At 48.9% G+C, this 25,335-nt stretch overlaps 8 protein-coding genes across 8 annotated transcripts, besides 1 other annotated feature; 4 read left to right on the plus strand and 4 right to left on the minus strand.

Moving 5' to 3' along the window:
• FPSE_09409 (uncharacterized protein) lies at positions 1–254 on the plus strand (the record flags this gene model as incomplete). Its single annotated transcript, XM_009262526.1, has 2 exons — positions 1–66; positions 153–254. The coding sequence occupies 2 exons, from the start codon at positions 1–3 to the stop codon at positions 252–254; spliced, it is 168 nt and encodes a 55-aa protein (XP_009260801.1).
• Positions 255–1,732: 1,478 nt separating this feature from the next.
• Positions 1,733–2,419, minus strand: FPSE_09410 (uncharacterized protein; the record flags this gene model as incomplete). Its single annotated transcript, XM_009262527.1, has 2 exons — positions 1,733–2,138; positions 2,199–2,419. The coding sequence occupies 2 exons, from the start codon at positions 2,417–2,419 to the stop codon at positions 1,733–1,735; spliced, it is 627 nt and encodes a 208-aa protein (XP_009260802.1).
• Positions 2,420–3,721: 1,302 nt separating this feature from the next.
• FPSE_09411 (uncharacterized protein) lies at positions 3,722–5,236 on the plus strand (the record flags this gene model as incomplete). The annotated part of the gene is made up of 1 exon (XM_009262528.1): positions 3,722–5,236. One exon carries the CDS (start codon positions 3,722–3,724, stop codon positions 5,234–5,236), a length of 1,515 nt encoding a protein of 504 aa, XP_009260803.1.
• A 1,088-nt stretch (positions 5,237–6,324) lies between these two features.
• FPSE_09412 (uncharacterized protein) lies at positions 6,325–7,239 on the minus strand (the record flags this gene model as incomplete). The annotated part of the gene is made up of 1 exon (XM_009262529.1): positions 6,325–7,239. The coding sequence occupies one exon, from the start codon at positions 7,237–7,239 to the stop codon at positions 6,325–6,327; it is 915 nt and encodes a 304-aa protein (XP_009260804.1).
• Positions 7,240–10,891: 3,652 nt separating this feature from the next.
• Positions 10,892–14,421, minus strand: FPSE_09413 (uncharacterized protein; the record flags this gene model as incomplete). Its single annotated transcript, XM_009262530.1, has 2 exons — positions 10,892–14,276; positions 14,390–14,421. 2 exons carry the CDS (start codon positions 14,419–14,421, stop codon positions 10,892–10,894), a joined length of 3,417 nt encoding a protein of 1,138 aa, XP_009260805.1.
• A 343-nt stretch (positions 14,422–14,764) lies between these two features.
• Positions 14,765–14,827: a microsatellite.
• A 2,075-nt stretch (positions 14,828–16,902) lies between these two features.
• Positions 16,903–18,015, plus strand: FPSE_09414 (uncharacterized protein; the record flags this gene model as incomplete). Its single annotated transcript, XM_009262531.1, has 4 exons — positions 16,903–17,186; positions 17,251–17,411; positions 17,462–17,891; positions 17,946–18,015. 4 exons carry the CDS (start codon positions 16,903–16,905, stop codon positions 18,013–18,015), a joined length of 945 nt encoding a protein of 314 aa, XP_009260806.1.
• Positions 18,016–18,227: 212 nt separating this feature from the next.
• On the minus strand, positions 18,228–20,853 carry FPSE_09415 (uncharacterized protein; the record flags this gene model as incomplete). The annotated part of the gene is made up of 3 exons (XM_009262532.1): positions 18,228–20,346; positions 20,400–20,785; positions 20,836–20,853. 3 exons carry the CDS (start codon positions 20,851–20,853, stop codon positions 18,228–18,230), a joined length of 2,523 nt encoding a protein of 840 aa, XP_009260807.1.
• Positions 20,854–21,998: 1,145 nt separating this feature from the next.
• On the plus strand, positions 21,999–24,894 carry FPSE_09416 (uncharacterized protein; the record flags this gene model as incomplete). Its single annotated transcript, XM_009262533.1, has 3 exons — positions 21,999–22,302; positions 22,358–24,379; positions 24,458–24,894. 3 exons carry the CDS (start codon positions 21,999–22,001, stop codon positions 24,892–24,894), a joined length of 2,763 nt encoding a protein of 920 aa, XP_009260808.1.
• Positions 24,895–25,335: the final 441 nt, after the last annotated feature.

Genomic DNA, 25,335 nt, shown 5'->3' on the forward strand with positions numbered 1-25,335 from the left:
ATGCCAGCTGAAAAGTCGCAAGCAGGGCAGCGTTCCAATGCAACCAGTTGGTATCAGAGCTGCACTGTGAGTAACTCTTTAGCCAATATTTTAGCCGGCATGCCTAATTGGGTGTGGGAGTCGGATATAATTTGTTAAACTACCGAAAAAAGGGTTTGACAGCCTCCCTTGCATGGTGCCAAGATGATCTGACGGTGTCATTTGAACAGCAGATAATGTGGCGGCCACAAGAGGTTGACAGGCAGAACGACTGAGAATATGTCAATGGTCAGTGTCAACTCACTGCATGGTACCTGGTGGGTAGCAAAAGAGTTAGCCTCCTAAGCTTAGGGTATAGAAATAAATAGTCTAAGAAGCATGGTCTAAGTAGCATAAGCTGGCCTAATAATTTTGTCTCTTATGTTCATAGCAGTCAATTTTTCTGATACCCTGAGGGGTACCATGTATTAGTAGATGTGAACGATTGTCTTACACTATGGTAAGCCTTGGTCGCTATGATCGTAAGAGACCACAAGAAACGCAAATACATATAGCATATACACATACCGACAAGAGTTGTGATTTAGACAAGTTTTCTTAACTTGAAAACGAGCATGTTCTTGCTTCGGTCTATTGATCTAGGGTGACAATGTCACCATTGCAATGTCGTTGAAGCAACTATCCATGGATCAGAATATCGAATATCAGTAATCAACTATCACCAAGAAACAGCATGCCGCGGACGAAATCCCTTCCGAGATTCGCATTGTTGGCTGACGAGTCAAAGAAGAGGAAAGACGAAACGAGGCGGAATAAGGTTGGGGTTCCAGGGGGTCGGAATCTAATAGCAATGTTTGTGATATCCTACGACGTGCTGGATCGGCAGCACGCAGGATCTCATGTGCTACCAACCAACAACACAAGTCGAGGTAATCTGAGACACCCGGGTGTGACACGAACTAACGTGAGATCTTAGTGGAAGAGAATGACAGAATGGAAACCAATTTGTTCAGTATAAGGCTGGACTGGTTTGTGCTGGGCTGGTGGGTGGCTGCAGGGATGATGTTTCTCATAATAGTGGCTGGCAAACATGACGGTAGATTGGTCTCTGTCGTAGGTAACGCCACAACGGGGACCCTTTTCTGTGTCACAAACGCCTGTTTCTGACCAAGATCTTCTGCGCCCCTGTTGAGATGATCTACAGCTGTCACAATGTCTCGAATCGATATCGGATCCGGGGCCGAAGAATCGCGGACACGCCCAGTGTCTCTTGAAATTACTCCGTACGTGAACGCCTATCGAAGACGCAGGGCGCGCAATTCCATCGAGGCTCTTCGCCCTTGGCATTGCGATATCTCGAGTTGTGCCCCCTTTTCCTCATCGGCTTTTGTGAGACGACTAATCTGGTCTTGATCTTGACTTGCCTCGCCTCACATACTGATCGCGCAAGGGTTTTCCTGACTAACACGGCGCAATGAGGTAGGTTGATCCAGCATGCGAAATCGGTCAGTGTACGTACGACATGGCTCTGGCGAACCACGATTGGATCGCATCCGCCTCCTCGATCTCCTTCGTGCAGGATCTCGGCATGAATCTAGATCTCCCGCGATCCCTTGATTACAGGTTCGTCTTGGCAAAGTCTTCGTGTTTCAAAGCGCTGAGCGCTACGCACCGCAAAAGATCTATTGGCGGGTATTGAATTGGTCGATTGGTATAGGGTGCATAGTTCCACGTTAGATATGTACGTACTTGCTCAGCCTGCAAGTGCCTTTCCTATCAACTCCTTGGCACGGTCACTATGGTTCATCTCGAGAGCCAACTGTCGCCCCTTTTCGCCCATCTTGCCCCATGTCTTTTGAAGAATGCCTATCATCTTTGCCTCGTCAAGGTCTGACTTGCTCTCAAAGTCATCAAACTGGTCGTCAAGGAAGACCAGACATGCCGCATCCTCGAGAACCTGGGTCTCCTCGTCTGCCTTGAGATTCTCCTTGCGAATCAAGGCAGCTATGCGAGACCGGGCTTCTTCAGGGATCGGTGGTTGAATCTCCGGAGAAGCCAGAAGCTCTGCAACCTGAGAGGCGGCTTGGGCCTTGAGCTTTGCTCGCCAAGTTAAGTAACCTGGGCGAGTCATGGGGTAGCTGCTCCGAGGAATCTCCCATCTATACAAGTTGCGTAAGTTGAAAGCTGGGCACGAGTAGGAAATGGAGATAGTTAGTTACCTTCGAAAGTGCTGTGCTCGGCAGGCGAGTTGAAGAACAGGACTTGCTTCGGGGCATAGACGGGCGAGCCATTTTGTCATCTTCTGGGCGTACTTGAGCTCATAAGGAATCGTTGTTCCATCAGGACCCTCAGCTGTTCTGGAGTCTTGGGCATGAGCGGCGTCGATAAGCTCAAGGCCGCGAGCATACTCGGCTGGGAGGGGAGGCAGAATATCAGCCATCGCGTATGCTAATCTGTAACTCAAAGTTGTATGGTATTCGAAATGTCGATAGACAAAGGTTCTCTGAAAAACGGCGAGTCAACAGTGATATAGTAAGAGTGACGATGGAAGTAATGGTTCGATGCTAAGTCTCGAATTGGTTGTGCGATGAGTCAGCACGATTGACTATGGTCCCATTGGGTCTGAACTGAAGCGCAGTTGGAGCTGGATAGACTATCCTCAGGGTATTAGAAAAATTGACCGATATGAGCATAAGAGATAAAATTATTAGGGTAGCTTATGCCACTTAGATTATGTTTCTTAGACTATTTATTCATTTCTATACCCTAAGGCTTAGGAGGCTAACTTTTCTGCTACCTACAAGATTATCTCCGAGGCTGATTGTAATATCACGATACATAGATAGGAGTAACAACAACAATGAATATGAACACTAGCTAGATATCAAATGAATTCATTTTAGGTGATGCTTGAATTTGATCCTGGTCCAAATGTCAGTGTTAGTGTTATTCTGCATGCTGGTGAACAATTGTATCCAGACATTGTTCTATATCACAGCCATATTGTTCAACTACATATGTGCACGAAAAGCGTCAAATAGGTACTAAGCTATTGTTCGACTCTTCTACGCACTGACAAAGGTGCCTCGCTTGGGTTATAGTGCAGTATATGCCACTGATCCCTCTAAATTCTCTATCACAAGCCCGCCTGGAGCAAACCATACCCCCCTTGGCTACTAATCGACGCAGATTTCTATTAACTTGCCGAGCACTGACTGGCACTGGCAACATACATCGTTTCTGCACCAGCAGTGCAGCTCTGTGAATACTCGAATCTGCCCGCACTTCGAGAAAACGCTAGGCTTGTTTATATTCGCCTTCTCGCCTCCTCTGCTTTCCCTTCCTTTTCCTCCTACCACAACACCTCGTGCAGCTTCCCTCTCCTCTACCACCAAGATCTCCTGCATCAGCCCTTGATATCATCTTGCACAGCAGCGGCACAATACATCTGCCTTTGCTCTTCTCTTCTCTTCCCCTTCTCTTCCTTTTATTATCATTCCCTCCGATATCAGGCACCAGCCGAGTGCGATAGACTCCTTGTTGTCAACACACCACACTCTAGAGCCACATCATCTTGCCTCTCCATTTTGACTCGACACAGCCTTCACGATCCCATCGTAGGTCAAAACTTTATCGCGGCCGACTGAGAATCAAAATTTAACGCGTATTTGTAGATCAGTATCACTGTCATCACTGTCATCACCCTCGAGTAACCACCTCATCACGATCTTGTCTTCTCGTCATGGTCGCTCCACTCTCCCCCCAAAGCTTCCACCAAGACATCCAAAACATCATCGTCATGACTCCCCCTCCGCCGTCCCGAGCGCGTGACAGAGCTCTCCGTGACAGAGCTCTCCGTGACAAAGCTCTCCGTGACAAAGCTCTCCGGGCGCCCGTCAGCTCGTCAGCTGGCGATACTTCTTCTGGATACGAGTCCGGCACCTTTTATTTTCCTCACGAGAACACTTGCAACAAGAACCGTACCCTGAAGTGCACCAAGCCCTGTTGCAAGGGCAAAGGAAAGGCCAAGGATCTCCGTGTCAAGATTGTAACCTCCAGCGAGGTTGAGTCATCCGAGAACGCAGAAGCTGATTCATCCGAAAACGCAGAGGCTGCCGAGTCAGTTGATGATGCAACCACCTCCAGAGCCAAGTCTTCATTCAACTTCAAGAAGAACAACAGGGGCAAGGGTAAAGCTACCCAGATCCCATCTGAGACGGAGACCGATACACAGACTGGCGAAGGCTCGACTGACCTCGAGACCTCTGTCCGGTACACGAATCCTCCTGCAGAAGACCCCACCTGGTCCATCTCCGAAGACTACCGTCTGCGAGGCCTGAAGGAGAACGGCGAATCGTGGAAGTTTATTACCGAAACTCTTTGCAAGTCCAAGAGCGACGTCCGAGCTCGCTGGAAGATCCTCCAGAACCAGACTATTATTTCAAAGCCCACTAAGCCCGAGCCCGTGATTGTTGAAGTCACCACTGAGCCCGGGTCTGGTGAGACCACTACCGAGCCTGAAGCTGGCGAAGCTGCTACCGAGGAAGAATCCGATCGTGCTGTCGCCGAGGTAGCCAGCGGTGCTGAGACTACCTCCGATAACAAGACTGGTGACCAGGATGAAGAATCCGAGGAGTCTAGTGAGGAGGACGACGAAGACGAAGATGATGACGAGGATGATGAGGAGCAGGTCGAAGACACTGAAGAAGAGACTGACTTCGTTCCCAAGGCCAAGGGCAAGGCCCAGATGCTGGTCAAAAACAAGTGGCACCGAGGTCCTCGCAACCGCAAGGTCGCCATCGAGAACAAGTATGCCAAGGCTCGTGCCAAAGCAAAGGTCCAGGACAACGATGACTCCCCTATGGAGTCAGGCCAGGTCTCCGACGATTCATTGGAGTACCGTCTCGAATTTATCGATCTGGAGAAAGTGAAGCAGATGAAATATTTGCACGAGGAAATCTACGACGAGATGTACCCGGCCGACATCCACCCACAGCCCAATGGCTATTTCAACGCGCAAGATTGTGCTCTGCTGGCCACCATTGACAGCAAGTACAAGCGCTCTCGCTGGCTTGAAATGCAGGCTAATTTCTACAACGTGACCGGCCGCATGGTGCCTCTTGAGGCGATTCGAGACCGATGCGAGCGCGCCGAGGCCGAGAAGGAGGCTCGCTCCGATGCTCGCAAGATTGAGCGACGTATCAAGAGAGTCGTGACTTGGATGGAAAAGCAGGTTGATGAAGAGTCGTCAGACTAAGCGAGAGGTTGAGCAACTCATGCCACGATAAGGTTTTGTTCCATGGATTTTCTTGACCGAATCAGAAGTGGATAGACTCAACCTGTTGCCGAGTCTCTTAGAAAAGGGAGACAACTGGGTTTGGTCAAGGAAGTCATTTGACGCACGCATTCGCTGGGGGATTTTGTCTTTTTTCTGTTTTCTGTTTTCTGACATTTGGGGAGTAAACAACACGGGATGGATAGAGCATGGCTGAATTTGGTCTTGATAACTTAGACAGGGATCAATCTCATAGCCACTCGGCCATAGAATATTGCGAATCAGGGAGATAGAAATCAATAAACAGGGGAATCATCCTGTATAATTGTTAAGAAAAGAGTGCAATGCTACCTTGGTGATACTGATACATCTATTAGGTGCGACCTGGTAAATGCAAATGCGACTAGTTTCTCAACGTCAAACTCCCTTCTATTTTTCCCCAGCCGTCGATCGAATGCAAATTAGACGAGCACAACCATAAAAGCCAGTGTTCTTTATGTAAAAGCAGATAATCAAGGGCCATATAAACAGCCCGATGCAGATGCAGACAAGAATCCAAGAACAATAATAATGGGGTATCAAATAACAGGGCAGAAGTGAAATAACGAAGTGCGCTCTCAGCCAGTCTTGGCCGAGATGCGACTGATCTGACCAAGACCCCAAGCTGGCCGACAAATCTGGGAAGAACTTGTAAGCACCAGACGCCAGTCGATACGATTTTCCATTCTCGAAGTAGATCCGTTTATAGATGGCGCCGATACCCTGTCGACAATGTAGCCTGTGATAGGAGTGCGCCAGATCAAATATGTGATGTTCTTGTCGACATCCAAGATCCCACAAGGGATGGGATGTAACGCGGCACGGTACGGAACGGGCCGTCAGGTATGGATGTGCCCAGACTCTTCTTAGTGTCTCTCGTGATTCGGGAAAAGTAACCTGTATCTGCTTAAAAGAGTGGGCGGCGCCGCCAAGGTGGTTCAAAATCAAACTCCAAGCGTCTTTGCACGACCATCGGTATTACCACTTTCGTGGATGGCAATTAAGTTTCATGTAAAATTAGTTGAGCCTCATCATATTGGGTTCTCCATCCCGGGAGGAGGTACAGCCCTCGGCACCAAGTTCTGATTCATAGCTGGGGCCTTGCGCATAGCGCCGCTGGTACCGAGGCCACGCTTCATCATCTTGCCCAGGACAGTGACCAGCTCGCAAGCATCGCCAAACATGTCGTCGTCCATTCCCTCCGTGGCTTCGTATACCTCTGCAATGGTATCTTTGGCGACTTTCCGACTGCCCTCAGCGTCGTGGGCGCATTCATACAAGAACGCAGCATATTCGGTTTTGACTGACAGTCGAAGAGAATGGGATCCCCATAGCATCGAATCAGCTAGCTGTATGGCCTCTTGAAAGTGCTGTTTGGCTTCGGGCAGGTAGTCTTTGGCTGGAATGAGGAAATTTGGCGACAAAGGGATGTTCTCGAAGCCTGGCGGAGGCAGCACAGGCCCTCCTTCTAGGGGGTGAGTTGGCTGAACAGACGAAGGTCTTGAGTCAGCTTCCAGGTCGGCGGCGCGTCCCTTTCCCTTGTCCATGCGCGATGCCAATGCAGCCGTTACATCCGGCGTTTGCCTGCCAAGGTGCGAGACTGAGGGCAAGTTACCAAAGAGAGCAAAGATGTGATAGAAAGAAGCACGGAGCTTGTAGGCAAGGACCTTGAGTTCGACATAGTTTCCGACCATCGGTAGGACATATTGCTCGAGCATTATTTTGCCTTCTCGAGAGAGCCATATGATCCGTAGCACACGCCGTATCGCGTTGGGCGATGGCTCATAGTCAGGTCGACGCTGCTTCTTCGCAGCAACAAGTTGTTCGGCAAGGTTCAGAGACAAGCCCAGAATCTTGAAGAGCATGTTGGCCAAGAGAGGGTTATCATTCTCGACAGCTTTGGCCAGCTTGCCGAGAAACTTTTGGTCAACCTCGGAGGACGCCATGCAGACCAACTGCCACTTCCAAGGTAGGGCTGAGGTACGGATGAGCGAGATGCAGAATGATCCACGAGTGAGACTAGGGACTTTGCTTTAGTTTCGATTTGATTTAGCGACTAGGGCAACAGAGGGGCCATGGAAGGGGAAGGGAATGGCCTCGCATATGAATATGAGCACGGGTGACAGGCGTCATAGACAAAGGCAAGACATGCGACGAAGGAGAAGCAGGGAGGTAAGAGATTATGGAGGCAAGTAGAAGGAGGTTGGTTGAACTAACCGTTACTGAGCTCCACAGCTGCAAGCGCAAATTGTTGCAGCAGCTCGCACGATGCAGAATGATGAGAGGCAGCCAGAGGAAACCAGGAACCGTGAGGCGAGGGCCTATCGCTTGGCCTGCAAAGGTGCGACTCTACGGGGTCGGCGAGTCAAAGTGAATGCGCGCGCGACAGCTGGCAAGCTGTGATTGGGTCCGATGCGTGTTGGTGATGGCCGATTCGGATGGTAACGATGAGATGAGATTTGAAAGATCCAGAACGACAGCGCTGGGACAGGAACGAGTGACAAATGAGGGTTAGAAGGCGCAATGTCGACCAAAGAAAGCCTTTGCAACCAATTGACTTATTTCGAGTTGAGAGGCGAGCAGCAAACGAAGGCGCATGCGCATGAACGACCAAGAACCCAGCGTTGATCCAAGTGCAATGACGACGAATAAGACGCAGACTCAGAGCGAGCAAACGCGAAATTGCGATTTTTAGTGCCAAGAACCGCAAGACTACAGGCAGAACGCTCAATAGCAAACGAAAGACTAGCAGCAGGAAACAGACGCAATGCTGGCGACACCGAAGAGCATGACGGGAGAAACGACAGTCTGAAAGTTGTTATAGGGCCAGGCCAGTCCAGTCGCGCTGTCGAATATGGGGACGTGAGGGAAAGCTGATGCGCCTCCAGGTTCAGCGAATGACAAGGGCAGGCGGTGAGCGGAGGGAGCGGACAGTAGGTCTAACAAGACGGTCAGTGGATTATCGACTAGGGTTGTCTTCAAGAGCAGGTCTGTGAGATGGCCGACCAAGCTAGACCGGGGACCCTGAACCCAAATGCACCACTGAAGGCTGAGAGGGAAGCTGACCGGGGTAGAGGGATCTAGTCTAGTCTGATCGGGAGCTCGTTTGAAGATGGTGATGAGAGCTGACTGACGGGTGTTGGCAGTGACGATAGTCGACGGTTTGGTGTTTTATTTAAACAATGTAGCCGGTGTTTGGTGAGTGAGATGGTTCTATGAATAATTGACTCGATTGTGACCGTTTGCCGAGTTGCAGGGGTAAACAGAGCTCACTTCCGCCAAGTCGATTTAGCCCGAGGATATCGCAGTGCTATTTTTGTCTCTTTCAAGGTGGGAGTCGCCGAAATAAGATTCGATCTTGATATCGAATCACACGAGAATATGCGCAACTCAGATCGAGTCCAATCCGTGGTAGTACGACTGAAGATTAATGAATTCAAGTCGCAAGGTAAGACCGCATAAAAATAAAAATAAAAAAGAATAAGAAATACGCGCCTCACGAGGGTTTGATCGACGCGGCACAACGCGAGCACGCTCAAGACTGAACCTTGACTGTAGGCAAATCTAAAAAAGAATCTAAAAAAACAACACGGACCCAACCAACAGATGAATAGAAAGAATCGAAATGGGAAAAGGTGCAAAGAGGCGGCGGGGCAGGGATTTCGAGGAGGTTGGGTAATTTAAAGGGTGAGGAAGAAGAAAAGAAGGTCAAAGGGAAAAAAGAAATATCAAGCAAGCATGGCAATGTCAGGTGGAAATGAAATGAGTTGGGCTCTTTTTCCATGGAAGCTGAAAGATAAATGACAGATTTAGGCAACGCATATGTGAACCAGAATGCATAGATGATTTAACTGCTTTTCTTCTTCTCGTCTTTTGAACTTGATATTTCCATACCTGGGGTATTTCCTAATCAGGCCTTTCCGTTGCGAGTCCTCGTTATTTATATCTGCGCAACATTTGCTTTATTCGGTCTCGCTTACAAGTTATTATAATCAATTCGAAGATCAGATAGATATTAACATTTATTAGATTTAACTACAACTTTCAACGTCCGTCCTGTTGAACTGTGCAATGCCTAACGGGCATCAACGGTCAGCCCAACCCAGGAAGCATATGAACAAAACCCTATACTATAGGCTGGTGCACACGTACAAGTTCAACAGTGAGACAGACACACTTTTTAGTCTAGTCTATTCCCTAGAAGCAGAGTGACATATGAATGGAGACTCCCCCAAGACCAGACCCGCACATTTCAACTGCCAGCGTCCCATCACTTGTCCGAAGCCGTCTGGAATGATTTCATGCATATCGACAAGCTTTTTTACTTTGACAGCTTGCAACTATGAGGTAATCCGACTCTCTTATAACTTGCTTTATAGTGTCTACTACGCAACCTTTTCTGTCAGGCTTCAATGCATCCTACCTACGGTAGTCATTACCCAACTTGCAATACAGCTAGGTTTCTCACAGCATCCCTCAGGGTATTAGAAAAATTGACCGCTAGGAGCATAAGAGATAAAATTATTAGGGCAGCTTATGCCACTTAGACTATACTTCTTAGACTACTTATTTCTATAACCTAAGACTTAGGAGGCTAACTTTTCTGCTACCTACCAGAAGGCCCATTAACTGATGCCGAGTTACTAAGATGGACACTAAATAAATTCAACATTTGCCGTCATCCGATTGCCCCAGTTCGAAGTCTGCAGACCCCCATCATTTACCCTGGACTTCCCAGCCTCCTGGATTATCTCTCCCTCAACTAACCCTCAACCTCGTATCTTCCACTCAATCATCATCCGTCCGACATCGCGGGTGGCCTCTGTTCATGCGACCGCCCTCTTGAACACGTAGCTCCCACATAATCCAATCGATCTGCCCATCCATAGCTCATCCTAGTGTACCTGTCTTCGCTCACCTATCCGTACAGCCCTGGATATCGAGACCTGACTTACACGCAATGTGTGCCCCATACTGCGCTCATCCACAGCCCCAACCTCTTCGGTTCAGGTGGTATCATACTTAACGTCACTCCTTTGCCTCCCTCGTTCCGCCCAGCCCCGAGCAGCTTGACCAAGGCAGATGCGTCGGATCAGCGGTGAGCTTCTTGGTTGGTTCTTCCAGATTCCCGGGACAATCTCCATTTCTGGCCCACTAGAGTCGCTGAGGTCATTACGTTTTGCCCTATTTGTCTCAATGCCTGTCGTCAATTGTATCGGAAGTCGATTTGAAACAAGCCTGTCGCGTCTTGATGTCCCCGTGGAAGAATACGAAACCAAAGAAAGCATGGACTAAAGTAATCCTGCTACAACACGTCATGTATCTTCCCAAGTACGTATTGCATGAATGCACATATTCGGAATAATTGAATCGATTTCCAACCATCTATGGTTTGTACGCCGGCCTGTTTCTATACCGATGCCACCCACTCCCTTTAGATATGCTCCCAATCGGGAACCCCTGGTATAGGTATACAGAAAAAAGACACCGGTTTGCGCCTCTACCCACAATCCGTCAAGATGCACCCAGAACCTATATCATTACATTGAGCCAAACGCCAAACATTCCCAGACCATGACGTTTCCTTGCCCAAATAAATTAACTCCAAGCCCTGGGTCGCACTAATGCCCCTGGCTTTCGACGTCTGCTTCCAACGTTCAAGTGCTCGGAACTGTTGTCAGTCGCACTGCTGTCAAAACGTTCGTGCCCACCGACAGTAACCAGTTTCACCACATTACCAAAACTGAAGGCAATTGATCGCTGGCCCACTCGAACCACAGGGCCGAGTTCTGTCACGATTAAATGCCCTGCCCTTTCGTTGGCCTGGAATAGTGGTCGTGTCTCATCGGTTCTCAAGAGGCCACTCTGCGGAGCGCTCCAGATCTCCCAGCGCCCGAAGAGGTCTCGTCCCGGTTCTTTGCGTGGAGATCGGTGCCGAAGACCTTCTGTTTTCCGTCGTCCGTTAGTCTGCATGTCGAGAGCCCTATTCGACTTTTGTCGTATGCCCACAACACCGCCGTCAGACAAAACACTCCATGAACCAGGGTTCTGTATATGCCTCTTTGTCTCCTTGACAGATTCCCAGGCACACCACCCGCTCGTAGGCGGTGTCGCGGAATTTCGGTAATAAATCATGTCGTGGTCATCAAGAGGGGCGAACGTCTGCACGACACAATCCCCTGTCTCTGCGCTAGTATAACACAAGGTGAACCAGACGAGCCCATCAGCTCCTAGTTGTGAAGACGAGCGACTGAAGAATGCGCTCTGCATGGAACGCGAAGCCATCCGTTCTGTTGTAAATGTATGTACGAGACTGTAGTCTTCCATGTTGACAAGGTGAACTCGAGTGACCCCTGCGATCAGGAAGAGGCCCAATGAAGCGAGTGGCACCACCTGATGAACTCCGTCATGCTCAATTCCTTCCAGTTCAACACCTCGAGAGTTCCAAGATAGCGTTTCCTTGGTTGCTGCATGAACACAACCTCGTCTAGATGCGGTGACGATGGCAACCAATGGAGATGCCTGCTTGCTTCCTATTGCAGTCATAGGATCAGTATCACGTCCAGGCTTCAATTGTAGGCAATCCTTACGCTTCCCTATCAAGGGCCTCACGCAGGTCAATGGGCTTCGACATATACCAAAATCTGCCCCTTCGCCCGCGTCCGGTATGTATTCGGTTAATGTCCCATTGCGACGTACTAGTACTAGCCTAGGAATGTTGCGTTTTGGGTCGGAAGATCCAAAGAAGAAGGCCTCTGTTTTCTGGCCCTGAAGGTTGACAGACAGCGAAGGTCCCCAGGTATCCTCTTTGAGATCCCATAAGGCTATTTTGTAAGGAGACAGTATGGCCAACCACTTGGAGCTGTCATCGATGGCCATAGCAAGAACCGGAAACGGGGCATCCTCGGATTCCTCGCCTTTGGCGATCGTGTAGTGTAGACTGGCTGATTTGGCGTCCCAGACCCGAATCGCACGGTCCAGGCCAACTGAGACAATTCGGCCATCAGGTGCAGCTGTCAGCATCGCTATATCAAGGGAATGACCCCCATGGAATGACTTGACGTCCAATGTTGGATCAGTGTCCGAGTGCCGATCGTCGTCGTCAGCTTCGTCTTCCCATAAAAGAAAGCTTGTTAGTAGTCGAAGACCGGCAATGACTACTAGAATAATCACGACAAATCGGGTGAGTTGGTGATTAATAAAGTCGTAAAGTGCCGGGAGTAGAGATGGTTCCTTGTAGTGAGGCATACGATCCGAGCCCTTCATGACGAATACAACGGGCTCATAGACCCTCGCAACGTAGCTATGGGCTGTAGGCTTGATGATACTAATAATCTCCTGGGCTGTCTCATGATCTTGTAGTCTTAGCCAGGATTTTGGGCTTCGCGCTTGGTGAATAGCGTCCAACGAGGTTTGTGGCGAGAGAGTATTCTCCAATGCACCATGACCCTGATATAAGTGCTTGAAGAAGTTGAAAATTGCGGCGGCTTCAAAGAAGTGCCACTGGGCGATGAGTATAAAGCCAAGCATGATAATAGTACCTGCTATTCGCGTTGACAAAGTCGCTTTGCCTTGAAGAACACGCTCCCATGCTCCTCGGGGTTTGAAATCGGATTCTCCGCGATAACGACGTATTGAAGCTTTTGCAAGCGCATCACTAAGCTCTGTACGCCGGACGTCAACGCTGAGGACGGATAAAAAGAAGGTTGAAAGGTAAAAAAGATCAAAGCCTATCGCAACGGCGACAAACATACAGAAAGCCGAAACACCGGGGGAAACCCAGCGAGAGAGCAACAATAAAAGAAAGACATTTTGCAGTGAGCTAGCAATAGCTGTATGTGCAGTTTCTCCGAAAGCTTGGCCAATGCGATTGCTTGTTGAATCTTCGGCGGGAGCAATTATGACGGCATTGATGAGTCTGAAAATGTTCTCGAGACTCATGGAGAGGACAACTAAGGGATAAGCTGCTCTAGGAATCCGTGATAAATCCAGTCTGAAGATGGCGCAGACGGTGAAGCTGGACATGACGGAGAAAGCGATCTGGGATATGACAGTGATGATGAGACCAAGCTTGGACTTGAAGGCTCGCAATTTGGCCAAACTCAAGAGGAAATAGATAGCTGTCAAACCATATGCGACAGCCAGGATGGCCGTGTCCTGGCTTGATATAGGACGGAACTGAAATTCGTAGAGTTGGCTCGCAGTAGATCGACCATCAGGCGGGTAGATGTCCCATTTGCTGGACATCTCGTCAGGGAGCAACGCGGCTTTTCTCTCCCATTGTTTACCCACAGGCGAGTCCCGTAAGTAGATCAATGTGATAACGAGAGCATCGGCGGCAACAAGGCGCCGTTCTTCGAATCTTTTCCCACTGAAAACGATGGAGTGTCTAAGGGTGACATTGACCGAAGTAGACTGCGTCTTTTTGTCGTTGACGGTTGCCAGGATAGCAGGATCGGCCAAAATATTCTCCTTGGTGCAATCCCAGTACTGGAGTGGCGAGTGAAAGAACCAGGACTGATTATTCAAGCCATTGATAGCATGAAAAGCATCTCGCTGAGTTGTGGAAAGATCGGTACCAGGTTCAGGTAAAGAACGAGCAACGTTTCGGGCCCGGATGGGACTGAAGTTCTCAGTGCTTCCAAGTAACTCATTTTGCAACTCCAAAGCAGAGACGAGTAAATCCTGCTTCAACGCCTGCATGTAACTACCATGGACCCAGATAGAGCGCATCATGACATCTGGGCGGATGGTTGCGCCATAAGGCAGCGGCTGAGCGACGGTCCAAGCATGGTGAGGCAGATTAGAAGCGCCATTGACGTAGTCACTTGTGAAGAGGTAGGGGATAGGATATATTAGTATGGTAGCCACGACTACCGAGACAAGGAGAGTCGCGACAACATGGCTGGCAGCATACGATCCATATCGATACAGAGCACGGCGGACAGGGTGAGTGGGTGCTAGGATCGGAGCTTCCGTTGTTCTGCGATGGGATGTAAGTCAAGATGGAAGACGGGCGGGGAGCGGAGCGGAGAGCGGGACGGAAGGACGGAGACGGAGACGAGGATGGTATGAATCGGGGCAAATAAGACTGACCCTCGGAGTGGGTACAGGAAGTACCAAATCATGAGGACGGATGGTGAGATTTGAGTCGATTATTGTCCCATGTGTGAATATGTAAGAGCGAAATTGAAGGATTGAGTTGGTTGGGGGCCGAGGTGAAGCAAGAGAGAGAGATGTTAAGCTTTAGAATGCCTTGACTTGACTGGCGTGACATGGACTAGGTGGAATATAATGCTTTTCAAAGTATGGATATTGCCGGCTGTGGTTCGACCAAGGCGGGCAGCGCCGCCCGAGAGGAACAGGCGATACTCAGCAGAGAAAGCGAGGGTGAAGTAAAAGCCAGGATCTTAGTAGCGACCAGGGCGCGTTGAGGCTCGTGTTAGCGATTCCACAAGCGTATTTTTGTCGTCAGATTCGATTAGATGCGATCAGACAGATCAGACCTGGCCAGATGCAGCGCAGATCAGGTCACGAGACTTTGACCAAGCTGGGCGGTTGAAGCTGGGAGGACAAGGTTAATTAAGGTCAAACAAGGACCGGGACCTGGATCGAGATCGGGACCGATGGTATGTCGTTTAAATATTGGTTCGTGCTTTGTACAATGAAAAGGGGAATTAAGATAGTAGATGTATGAAATGAGATGAACACTGGGGTCGATGAAGGAACATGGAAAAAAGAAGCGACGCTACGGGAAGTGGGAAAGAAAGAATGGATGTAAAACCAGGTCCAGGTAAAACCACCTAAACCAAACCGTACCTACCTAAATCGAAGCTATGACAGCAAGGCGCGATGCTAGTTTACCAAGCAGCTGCCCTGGATCTTGAGACCAAGTCCGAGACCAAGTCCAAGTCCAAATTCAGGTTAAAGTCAAAGTTAAAAAGCCAAAGGTCTGACTTTGGGCTGATTGAATGTGGGGTTTGAGGAATCAATCGTACTCGAGATCGATACCTCAGTAGGTACCAAAGAAAGAATGCCTCTGGCAAAGACAAAAAGCAAAAGCAACGAGGGCCAGATACTCAATTGGGAGACTTGGCAATGAATGTCCCGACAATTTTGGGGATGGGTTGGAACAAGTATTCCGGGCATGGAAACTGGAAGGGAGATCAACAAAGCCACCAAAAGGCCTGTCTCTACCATTTCCAGTAGCGGGAGAGGCCCGTGTACGAACGAGAACCAGGTCAAGGAAGGTTACCAACGTCTCTCACTGTTTTAGGGAGGAGGAAACTTTGATTCACCCATCAACGTCCAGGATAACCCTGAATACAACAAATTACCCGAAAATACCACTCGCTATCAAGGTAGTTGCTGCATATGCATCGGCAGTGGGCAAAAGAGACCAGCCGCTTTTCTTGTCACTGGAATGATGGAATACGATCAAAAAGAAAACACGGCCCAGGAACCTGGCACTGAACCAGGTTTGCAGCGTCTTCCGTGTCCCCCGTGTCCCCCCTGAAAAAATTAGCTGCAGCTCCACTGAACGTCCGTCCGTCCCATCTCAGATCGGCTCCCGTCTCATTTCCTCTCACTTTACCTGTGATACTCGGTGGTTGCACAATATCAATTTGTTGGGCATCAACCAGCTTTGCAACACAAGATATAAGGGAACTCGGCATTGGTCACTCAAACTAAACATCCACAACCTCTGCGAACTGCCTTTGTGACCCCTCGAAGCAAGGAGCTGCACCCAATGCCACCCTTTCGTCCTATTCTGGAAACCACTTCAAACCCATGTCCTTGCTACCCGTCTAAGCTGCAAAGCTCGCAAAAGCAAGTCTTGATCATGAACGCCTCAATGCGGTTCCTACATCGCATGTCATGAGCCCGTAAGCACCGAGAGTCATGCCTTCAAATCTTCACTGGGCCATGCCGTTACCATGTGGCTTCCATTCCAGATGTTTCAGCTCTTCCAGCCATGGTCGGCAAGGGTTGAAAGTTACAAGTCGTGATTAGTTCCGAGCGCAAGACATGGCGTCTAATTATTCAGCCTCAGTAGTCATTGTGTCTTACATAGTAACTCAGCACTACCACACTTGGATAACATGCGGTCTGCGTCTGCGTCTGCAGCATCAGCTCTTGCTCATTGTATTACAGTGATTTTATCTAGTTCGTGTTTAACTTCACAGGATCTAGCGAAACAGCCAATATTTTATCAACTTTAGCCGTAGCTTATGGCATGTACTTTAAGTTGAAGGGCAGAGTAGTATTTGCTAATTCTGGCATATTTCTGGAGCAGAGTGTTAGCATGAGACCGCATGAACATATCTGTTGTGTCTTAAAAAAGATGGCATTTTCCAAGATATAGTCTTGCCTCTTGCTACTACATGTCATATTAATTCTAACCTGCGATTTGAAGGCAGATGTTGGAACTCCTACCGCAGTACTGTATTCTGTTTCAATGGGTTTAGGCCATGTAGCTTTGGAATTTGTGTGGACAATTTTCTGTCCACACTATCACCTCACTCCACCATCAGCTCGCCCAATCCCAACTTTACTAAAAATACATCGACACCACTAATTAAGCAACACAACTTGCTGTTTAACACGAGATGTCTGGTACAAAACCAGAAAACACTTCTGAAGGTGGGACCTTCTCTGCAGACAAGGCGATCGAGAATCTCATCTCCACCTTCAACGAGCTCAACAGCAACGCCATCGACGAGTTTCAGGATGAGCCAAGCCCGCTCGAGTTCATGCGATATGTCGCCCGTAACACGCCTTTCGTCGTAAGAGGTGGAGCTTCTTCATGGAAAGCATGTCGGGAATGGAATTCTGCCTATCTCCTCTCTGCGTTGAAGGGTCAATATGTGAACGTTGCTGTCACGCCACATGGGTATGTCTTACTATTCTGTGAAACATCGAAATATAACGAAACTGTCGTCACTAACTCACAATAGTAATGCTGACATGCCTACTGTTCCTCCTGGCGAGGAGTCCCTGGTTTTTGCCAAGCCTCACTATGAGGATCAGCCTTTCGAAGAATTGCTCGAGTATGTCGCTCGACAAGAGACAGACCCTGATTTTCCTGCCGATGCTGAAGTCCGGTATGCACAAACTCGTAAGTTTGACCACACTCACTACGACAGTAACTTACTAAAAATGTTACAGAGAATGATAATCTTCGAGAAGAATACATAAGTCTATTCTCAGATGTGCAGAAAGATGTTCCTTTTGCGAGAATAGCGCTCGCCAAGGACCCCGATGCTGTTAACCTATGGATCGGCAACTCCAAGTCAGTGACGGCTATGCATAAGGACAACTACGAAAACATCTATGTACAAGTCTTGGGAAGAAAACACTTTGTCCTGTTACCTTCACTCTGCCATCCCTGTGTCAATGAGCAGCCTCTCAAGCCCGCAACATATAAGCGAGGAGAGAATGGCATGAAGCTCGAAATGGACTCTGATGCTGAGACTGTCCCCTTTGCGATCTGGGACCCGGATAGGCCTGAGCAGAACGCAACCAAGTTCTCGCATCTTGCTCGACCTCTACGAGTAACACTGAACCCCGGAGACATGCTATATCTTCCAGCCATGTGGTAAGTTCAGTTTCGCTCCTCCCTGTTCATGTTCACCATGTTCACGTTTTCAAGGTATCACAAAGTTCTGCAATCATGCGCCGAAGAGGACGAAGGGTTCGTCCTAGCTGTCAATTACTGGTAATAATAACTCATGAATCTCTTTTACTTTTCCGTGTCATGCTGATATGAATCCTCCAACAGGTACGACTTGGATTTCACAGGCCCCCTATATCCCACATCGACATTTGTTCGCGATGTAAGCCTGAGAAACAATATGCAGACTAGACCAACTCCAAACAAAGAATAAAATCAAGATGCAACGTCTATTTCCATGCCCTAACCTGAACCAGGCGATTATTTCTTCTTCTTGGAGATCCTCTTCTGTGCTCGCAACTCCTTCTTCATACGAGGATCGACAATTCTGTAGCGGCCCTTGACACCCTTGGGACGTCCCTTGATACCACGGTTGAGACCACGAGCCACGACAAGCTTGGCTGCCTGCTTCACTGGTTTCTTCTTCTGTGCCCTGGCCATAAGTCGTCCGATGCTTTCTGCCTTTTCCTTCTCTGTCATGTTCTCGTCGTTGTTGAGCATGTCGGACTTCTTCTTGAGCTTCTCCAGCTGCTGCGCGGCCTTAAACTTCTTACGAGCCTTCGCCTCGCGCACCTTCTTGATGGGGCGAGCATTGAAGGCTCGCATCTTCTCCTTGATCGCTTGTGCAGCAGCCTTGGTGATGGGCTTCTGAAGTCTGTCGTGCCTGGTTTCATCCTCGACGAACCAGTCTGGAAGTCCGTCGCGGTCACGGAAAGCGTACTTGTTGAATCCATCATCGATAGCATCATGGGTTGTTTTCTGTCCTGTAGCGAGTTGATGCGCAAGAGTCATGGCCTCCGCGGTGATGATGTCGATGTCGAGTCTGCCATCAGCTCTTCGTTGGTCCTTGTCCCAATCGTCCTCTTCGGTTCGTTTCACGACCTCAAAGCCGTTCTCATTGCCTTCCATGTCGGAGTCAGAGTCAACAGTAGTCTCATTGATCTCGGCGGGCTTGGCAGCAGGTTTTTCAACCGTACGAGCCTTAGATTGCTGAGCGACAACAGCTGCTGCATCTCGGTTGATCTCCTCATCCGCGCTATCTTCGGCGGACTCCTCCTCCTCCTCCTCAGGTACAATGCCTGTGATGCCTTGGAAGACATCCTGGTTGAAGAAATTCGTCGCCCGCTTGGACAATCCGTTGGCTCCCTTTGAGGAATCGAGATCGCGAATCAGTCCTTGTGTTGGGGCCGCATCTTCGTCGTCGTCATCGGAAGAATCATCCTCTTCAAAATCAGAAGAGTCGTTCTTTTCGTCAGCTTCTTCGCCGGACAGGCCTTCCCATTCGTCATCACCGTGCTCTTTGCGAGCCTTCTTTGCTCGGTATTTGGCGTCAATCTCAGATTTGCGCTCTTTGTAATGGTCGTACATGGAATCGAGCTCTCGCTCCAAGCGATCCTCTTCAGGATCGCTCTCATCATCTGTTTCTCCAGAAGAGCCGAGACCACTATCAAATTGCTTCTGGGGCGCCTGAGAAGGAACAATCATCTTGCCGCGATTCAATCTCCGCATAGCGTCTGTCTTATCAACTTTCTTGAGCGAGAAAATCGCGCCCTCTCCAATGGGGCCGGCTTCTTCCATTCCGATATCCATAGGGGCGGTCATGTTGAGTTGCATGCGCACAATCTCGCGTTGTTTGCGTTCGTTCTCTCTTCGCTTTTCTCGCCTTCTTTTGGAGTTCTCTTTGTCCTTCATATCTTCAAGCTCCTGTTGAATCTTGAGCTCCTCGTCCATTGACTCAACTTCGGCGACTTCCTCAGTTTCCGCAGTGTTGAGGGCCTTCTTTGTTTCAAAGCCAAAGATCTCTCGAACTTTCAATCTCCATTTCAAAAGCAATTTGAAATCTTTTCTTCCCAACACACGAAGGTCAGAGCAGCTGTTTCTAATTTCTTCTGTTGTTTCAGGGAGTTTGTCAAGCGCAGCCAATGCCACATCTCCGTTGCGTGGTTGTTGAAAAGAGAGTTTGTTGTAGGAGCCCAGAACAGCAATGGGATCGGTGGTTTGGATAAACTCGCTGGCAGGCATTTCCTTAAACTGAAGGAAGTTCTCTTCATCATAACCATCTCGCTTGCGCTTCTTGACTTCGGGGTTGTAGACCTTGGCCTCGTTGTTGGGTGTTGGGCCAGCAAGTTCGGCAAAGACATAGGTGGGATCTAAGAATCGAGGATCCATCTTCTTTGGCGCCTTGTATCCACGACATACCACAAAAATCTCGGACGACACGTTTCTACTTGAGCTGGGCTTGGTTGCTTCCACCTTGTTGAAGAGCTGCTTGAAAACCCATAGGAGGGAGTTGTAGTCTTTCGACCTAAAGACTTTGGTTACGAATGTACCGTCCGGCCTCAAGAACTCTGTTGCAAGCTTCAACGACTGAAGAACAAGCCTATTTATAGCCGTTAACAAAGGCATTGGCAGCAAGAAAAGAGTTTCACTTACGCATTCTGGTCAAAAGCGTCCTGAGTCCAAGCAGTACCAACGTTGGGTGCACCATCGTGGCAAACGGTATCACAGAGGGCGTGTTTCAGTAGGCGTTTAAGGGTTGCTCGGCAGTCCTCTGATGTGATGTCGGACTGAAAGGATGTAACTCGAGGAATTGGCTTGATAGGACTCAAATCACAACCAACAATCAAGCTGCCTTGAGGCATCACCTCGGCGGCTACTTGAAGCCATGAACCGGGTGCAGCACAGAGATCCAGAAGGACTCTGCTCTTCTCCAAGAAACCATACTTCTTGTTAAGCTGGATAAGCTTGAAGGCAGCTCGAGCACGATAACCCTTCTCTTTCGCCAATCGGTACCATTTATCGAGACGTCCTTTCGCTTTCTGTAGGAATTGTTAGCTCTTTAGATCAATGCGGTTACCTGCTGGCGTACCTCTTTGGTGACCGCCATTGTGTTGACGTGGGCGCAAAGATTTGATGTTGAGACGGGAAAATTGATACTCAAGAACTTCTCCGATATGCGCCCCTCTAGAAATTTTGCGACAGATAAGCCAGTCACGTGGCGATAAGCTCGGACGCTAAAATCTAGTGGGGTCACTAGCTATCAACCTGCATCAGGGTTGCTGTAATTCGATAGATGGCGACAGGTGGATCAAAAAAGCCAACACATCAAAGTCACCACCACGCAGAACTCAGGATATCAGAAACTCAACCGCTGGGACCATAAAAGACAAATTTAGCAGACCAGCTTATACCATTTGGGTCAAACTTCTTGGGTTATTTATTTTTGCATCATAGAGCTCAGGGCCAACTTTTCAGTTACCCACTAGGCAGAGGCGCGATTGGACAAAAAGACTAAAGACTCAGGTTAGTAGTTTTACAAGTCACACATATCTTGCTGTCAACGTAGCTCTCTTTGTGTCGACCTCTATTATCCACCTGAACTGCGCAGATCATATCAATCACTCATTAGAGTCATGCTTTTAGCTACAGGTGAAGATGCGCTATTTGCTAGCAAAGATGTCCTCTGTGCGTGAAACTAAAAGATACCTTTCTCATTGTCATGAAGAATAGCTTCACTCCGGATAGCCGAGAGACACCTTTGTGGGGGATCGTGAAGCAAGGTTGAGGGAATGGGATCTTACGATTAGGTTGTTGGAAAGAGTCTCTTGTCCAATCGGACTTGCGTGCGACCTGTGTGGGTTTTGGACATCTCGGACGGAAGCCTTTAGCCTTGTTGTTAAGGAGATATTTGGCGAACGGATTTCTTCCTAAGCACCTTAGCAGTTATAATTTGCTGTTGTCTCTGGTCTCGTAGGTATCGGTTTAGTGTATCTTAGTAGACTTTTAGGTAAGGCCAGGGGAGAATAACTAAAGCGTGATCTAAGTTATGGCTGAAGATATGTTAAACAATTGAGATGTGCATTGGTACGTAGCAGAACGTGACCTAATTAGGCTTAGCAGAATATGCCCCGCCTTGTGTCCAAGTCCAATTTAATCAGCTAAGAAGCGGCTCGACATAACCTCGAATCGGCCTTCCCATCAACCTCGAGCCGTCGGCCATCGGGACCTTGATACATCACACAGACGGACACCATGAGTAGACTACTCACTGCTGGGTTGCGGCCTCTCCCACGCCGGGCTACGGTTCTTCCCGTCAGAAACCTACATCTACATCGTCAATCTACGGGTGGCCTCCTCCAAGCCGATGCTGCGATCCGAGCGACACGAAAACGAATGTGGCAAGGCGGAAACAATGCTTTCCACAATGCAGTCACTACAAGGAATGCCTCTTTTGCTAGGTTCTTGCCCAAACTTATGGTCAAGTTCCTGAGGGTGCCAGCAATGTTTGGCGGTGTGGCCATCGGTGCTTTTGCCTGGGTACAATACCAAGCAGCTCGTATGTCACAACTTCAATGCTAGATGTGTATCAAACATATTGCTAATTTCTACAGAGGCCGGCACATTCGCGGTGAACCTATTCAACACAACGACGGATACCGTTTCGGGCGCCGCTTCGAGCATATTTGGCGGTGCCAAGGATATAGCTGATCAAGTAAATCGAGGATGGGAATCCACCAAAGAGAAAGCCGAACTGCCCGATTGGGTCAAACAAATTCTAAAACTTCAAGAAGATATTGGCACCGGTGGTTCAGGCGGTCCAGGCGGTGGTGAGCCGAAGCAGAGCAAGGTCGGTGCCGCAGCTGCTGTGGGTGCTACAGCTGCTGCTTATGGCTACGACCAGTCGGACGATGAGGATCCTCGGAATGTCGAACAGGTGGTTAAGGACGACCAGATGATGCTTCTTACCAAGAAGATGATCGAGATTCGAACCATTCTCCAGAAGGTTGGACAGTCAAGCACCTTGACCCTTCCCTCCATCGTGGTTATAGGATCCCAGTCTTCTGGAAAGAGCTCCGTCTTGGAGGCTATCGTTGGTCACGAATTCCTTCCAAAGGGTTCCAACATGGTTACAAGGAGGCCAATTGAGCTGACTCTCGTCAACACACCATCTGCCAAGGAAGAGTATGGCGAGTTTCCTGACCTTGGACTGAAACACATCACCGACTTCTCGTCAATTCAACGAACTCTGACCGAACTCAACCTTGCTGTTCCCGACAGCCAGTGCGTCTCTGACGATCCGATTCATCTAACAGTCTACTCACCAAACGTGCCCGACCTGTCACTTATCGATCTTCCCGGATACATTCAGGTTGTAGGACAAAATCAGCCCCTGGAACTGAAGCAGAAAATCTCCGAGCTTTGTGATAAGTATATCCAGCCACCCAATGTTATCCTTGCCATCTCTGCTGCCGATGTGGATTTAGCAAACTCAACTGCTCTCCGTGCATCTCGCAGGGTTGATCCCAGGGGTGAGCGAACAATCGGTGTGGTTACCAAGATGGACTTGGTTGATCCTGTTCGTGGAGCAAACATTTTGAATGACCAACAGTATCCCTTGAGACTCGGCTATGTGGGTGTAATTTCCAAGGCCCCTCAAAATCAAGGACTTTTCAAGATAGGCAACACCAACCGACTTGCCCAAATTAACAAACAAGAGAAGACCTTTTTCGATGCTCATCCCCGGGAGTTCGGTCCCGGTGCTGAAGTCAGCGTTGGAACCAAGACGCTCCGCAAGAAGCTCATGCATGTTCTGGAACAAACAATGTCTGGAAGCCTGCAAAGCACCAGCGATGCTATTCGACAAGAGCTTGAGGAGGCCACATATGAGTTCAAGGTTCAATACAACGACCGCCCCCTTTCGGCCGAATCTTATCTTGCAGAGAGCTTGGATGCCTTCAAGCACTCTTTCAAGCAATTTGCCGAGGAGTTTGGCCGCCCCCAAATGCAAGAGCTTCTAAAGCTAGAATTAGATCAGAAGGTCCTTGACTTGCTCGCAGCCAGGTATTGGAACAAGCCCATCGAAGATCTCTCGCCAATCAACCCCGATCTAGATAACCTGGCAGATCTCCCCAAGGCCCCTGCCGACTCCCTTTACTGGAACCGACAGTTGGATGCTTCTGCATCCGCGCTCACAAAGCTCGGTGTTGGACGTTTGGCCACCACTGCGGTTGCCTCTTCTATCCAGGCCCATATCGACTCCCTTATTAGCAACTCCAGCTTCGCCAGCCACCCCTTCGCCCGTCAGGCTATCTTGGAATCTGCCGAAACAATTCTCCGCGAGAGGTTTTACAGCACCAGTGACCAAGTGGAGAACTGTATCAAACCCTACAAGTTCGAGATTGAACTCGAAGACCGAGAGTGGACAAAGGGACGTGATCACGTTGGTGGTGTGCTCAAGAAGGAGCTTCAGGACTGCGAGAGAGCCTTGAAAGGCCTCGAGGACAGTGTCGGTGGACGACGAAAGATCAAAGACGTCATGAACTACATCGATAAGGCCCGCAAGGGCGAAGTTGTCGTCGAGGGTGATAACCGCAGTGGTGCCGGTGGCTTCAGCGCTGCTCTTTTGAGCAAGGGTAAGTTTAACACTCATCACAAACACTCATCCTAAGCCCTCATCATAAGAATGATCTAAAAAGACTAACAAACTACAGGTCGTGAGGCTGTTTTTCTGCGTGACAGGGCCGACATTATCAAGATGCGGCTACTTGCAGTCAAATCCAAGCAGTGTGCTGATCCTAACAACAAGTACTACTGCCCAGAGGTTTTCCTTGACGCCGCTGCAACCAAAATGGCTTCTACTGCTGTCCTGTTCCTTAACGTGGAGCTTCTCTCAGAATTTTACTATAGCTTTCCTCGAGAATTAGACCATCGTCTTGGTCGCCACCTATCTGACGAAGAGATCGAGAAATTTGCGAAGGAAGATCCCAAGATTCGCCGGCATTTGGAAGTTATCCGTCGCAAGGAATTGCTTGAGCTAGTCCTTGAGAAGATGGAGAGCCTACGGCAGCTCGATGGCCGCGAACGCGAACGGACAAACCCTAACGCAAGGCGAGACCGCAAGCAAGGTGGTCGATGGGGCCTATTCTAAGATCTATCCTAAGATCGACAGGGCCTATCCTAAGGTTGGTAGCCTGTCCTAAAGTCGATGGGGCCTTCCAAGCAGGTCGATGGTCTATCCCAAGGTTAGTAGGGACTATCCTGAGCAGGGTCGATGCCGAGGCCCTTGTTAAAATGAGAAACGACATTCACTGGGAGGGAGTTGTAGGAGTTGGACAGGATTGATTGTTGAATTAGATTATCGAGATTATCACCACTTTCTTATAGACAAGACAAGCTTGCTTACTTAACAAAACGGGTAAAATATGCCTCCCTAAAGTACCTATCTATTCTCACAAAACTCCAAGAGAACCTCTACATTAATGCCATTTTGGTAGCAGCAGCGTCCAGGAATACCTCCGGGCAGTAGTACTTCTTGTTGTTGTTTTTTTGGGTCAGTTTAAAAAAACATATGCTTATCTCAGGATATTAA

Source organism: Fusarium pseudograminearum, chromosome 4, assembly GCF_000303195.2.
Source record: "Fusarium pseudograminearum CS3096 chromosome 4, whole genome shotgun sequence".
NCBI classification, from domain to species: Eukaryota; Fungi; Ascomycota; class Sordariomycetes; order Hypocreales; family Nectriaceae; genus Fusarium; species Fusarium pseudograminearum.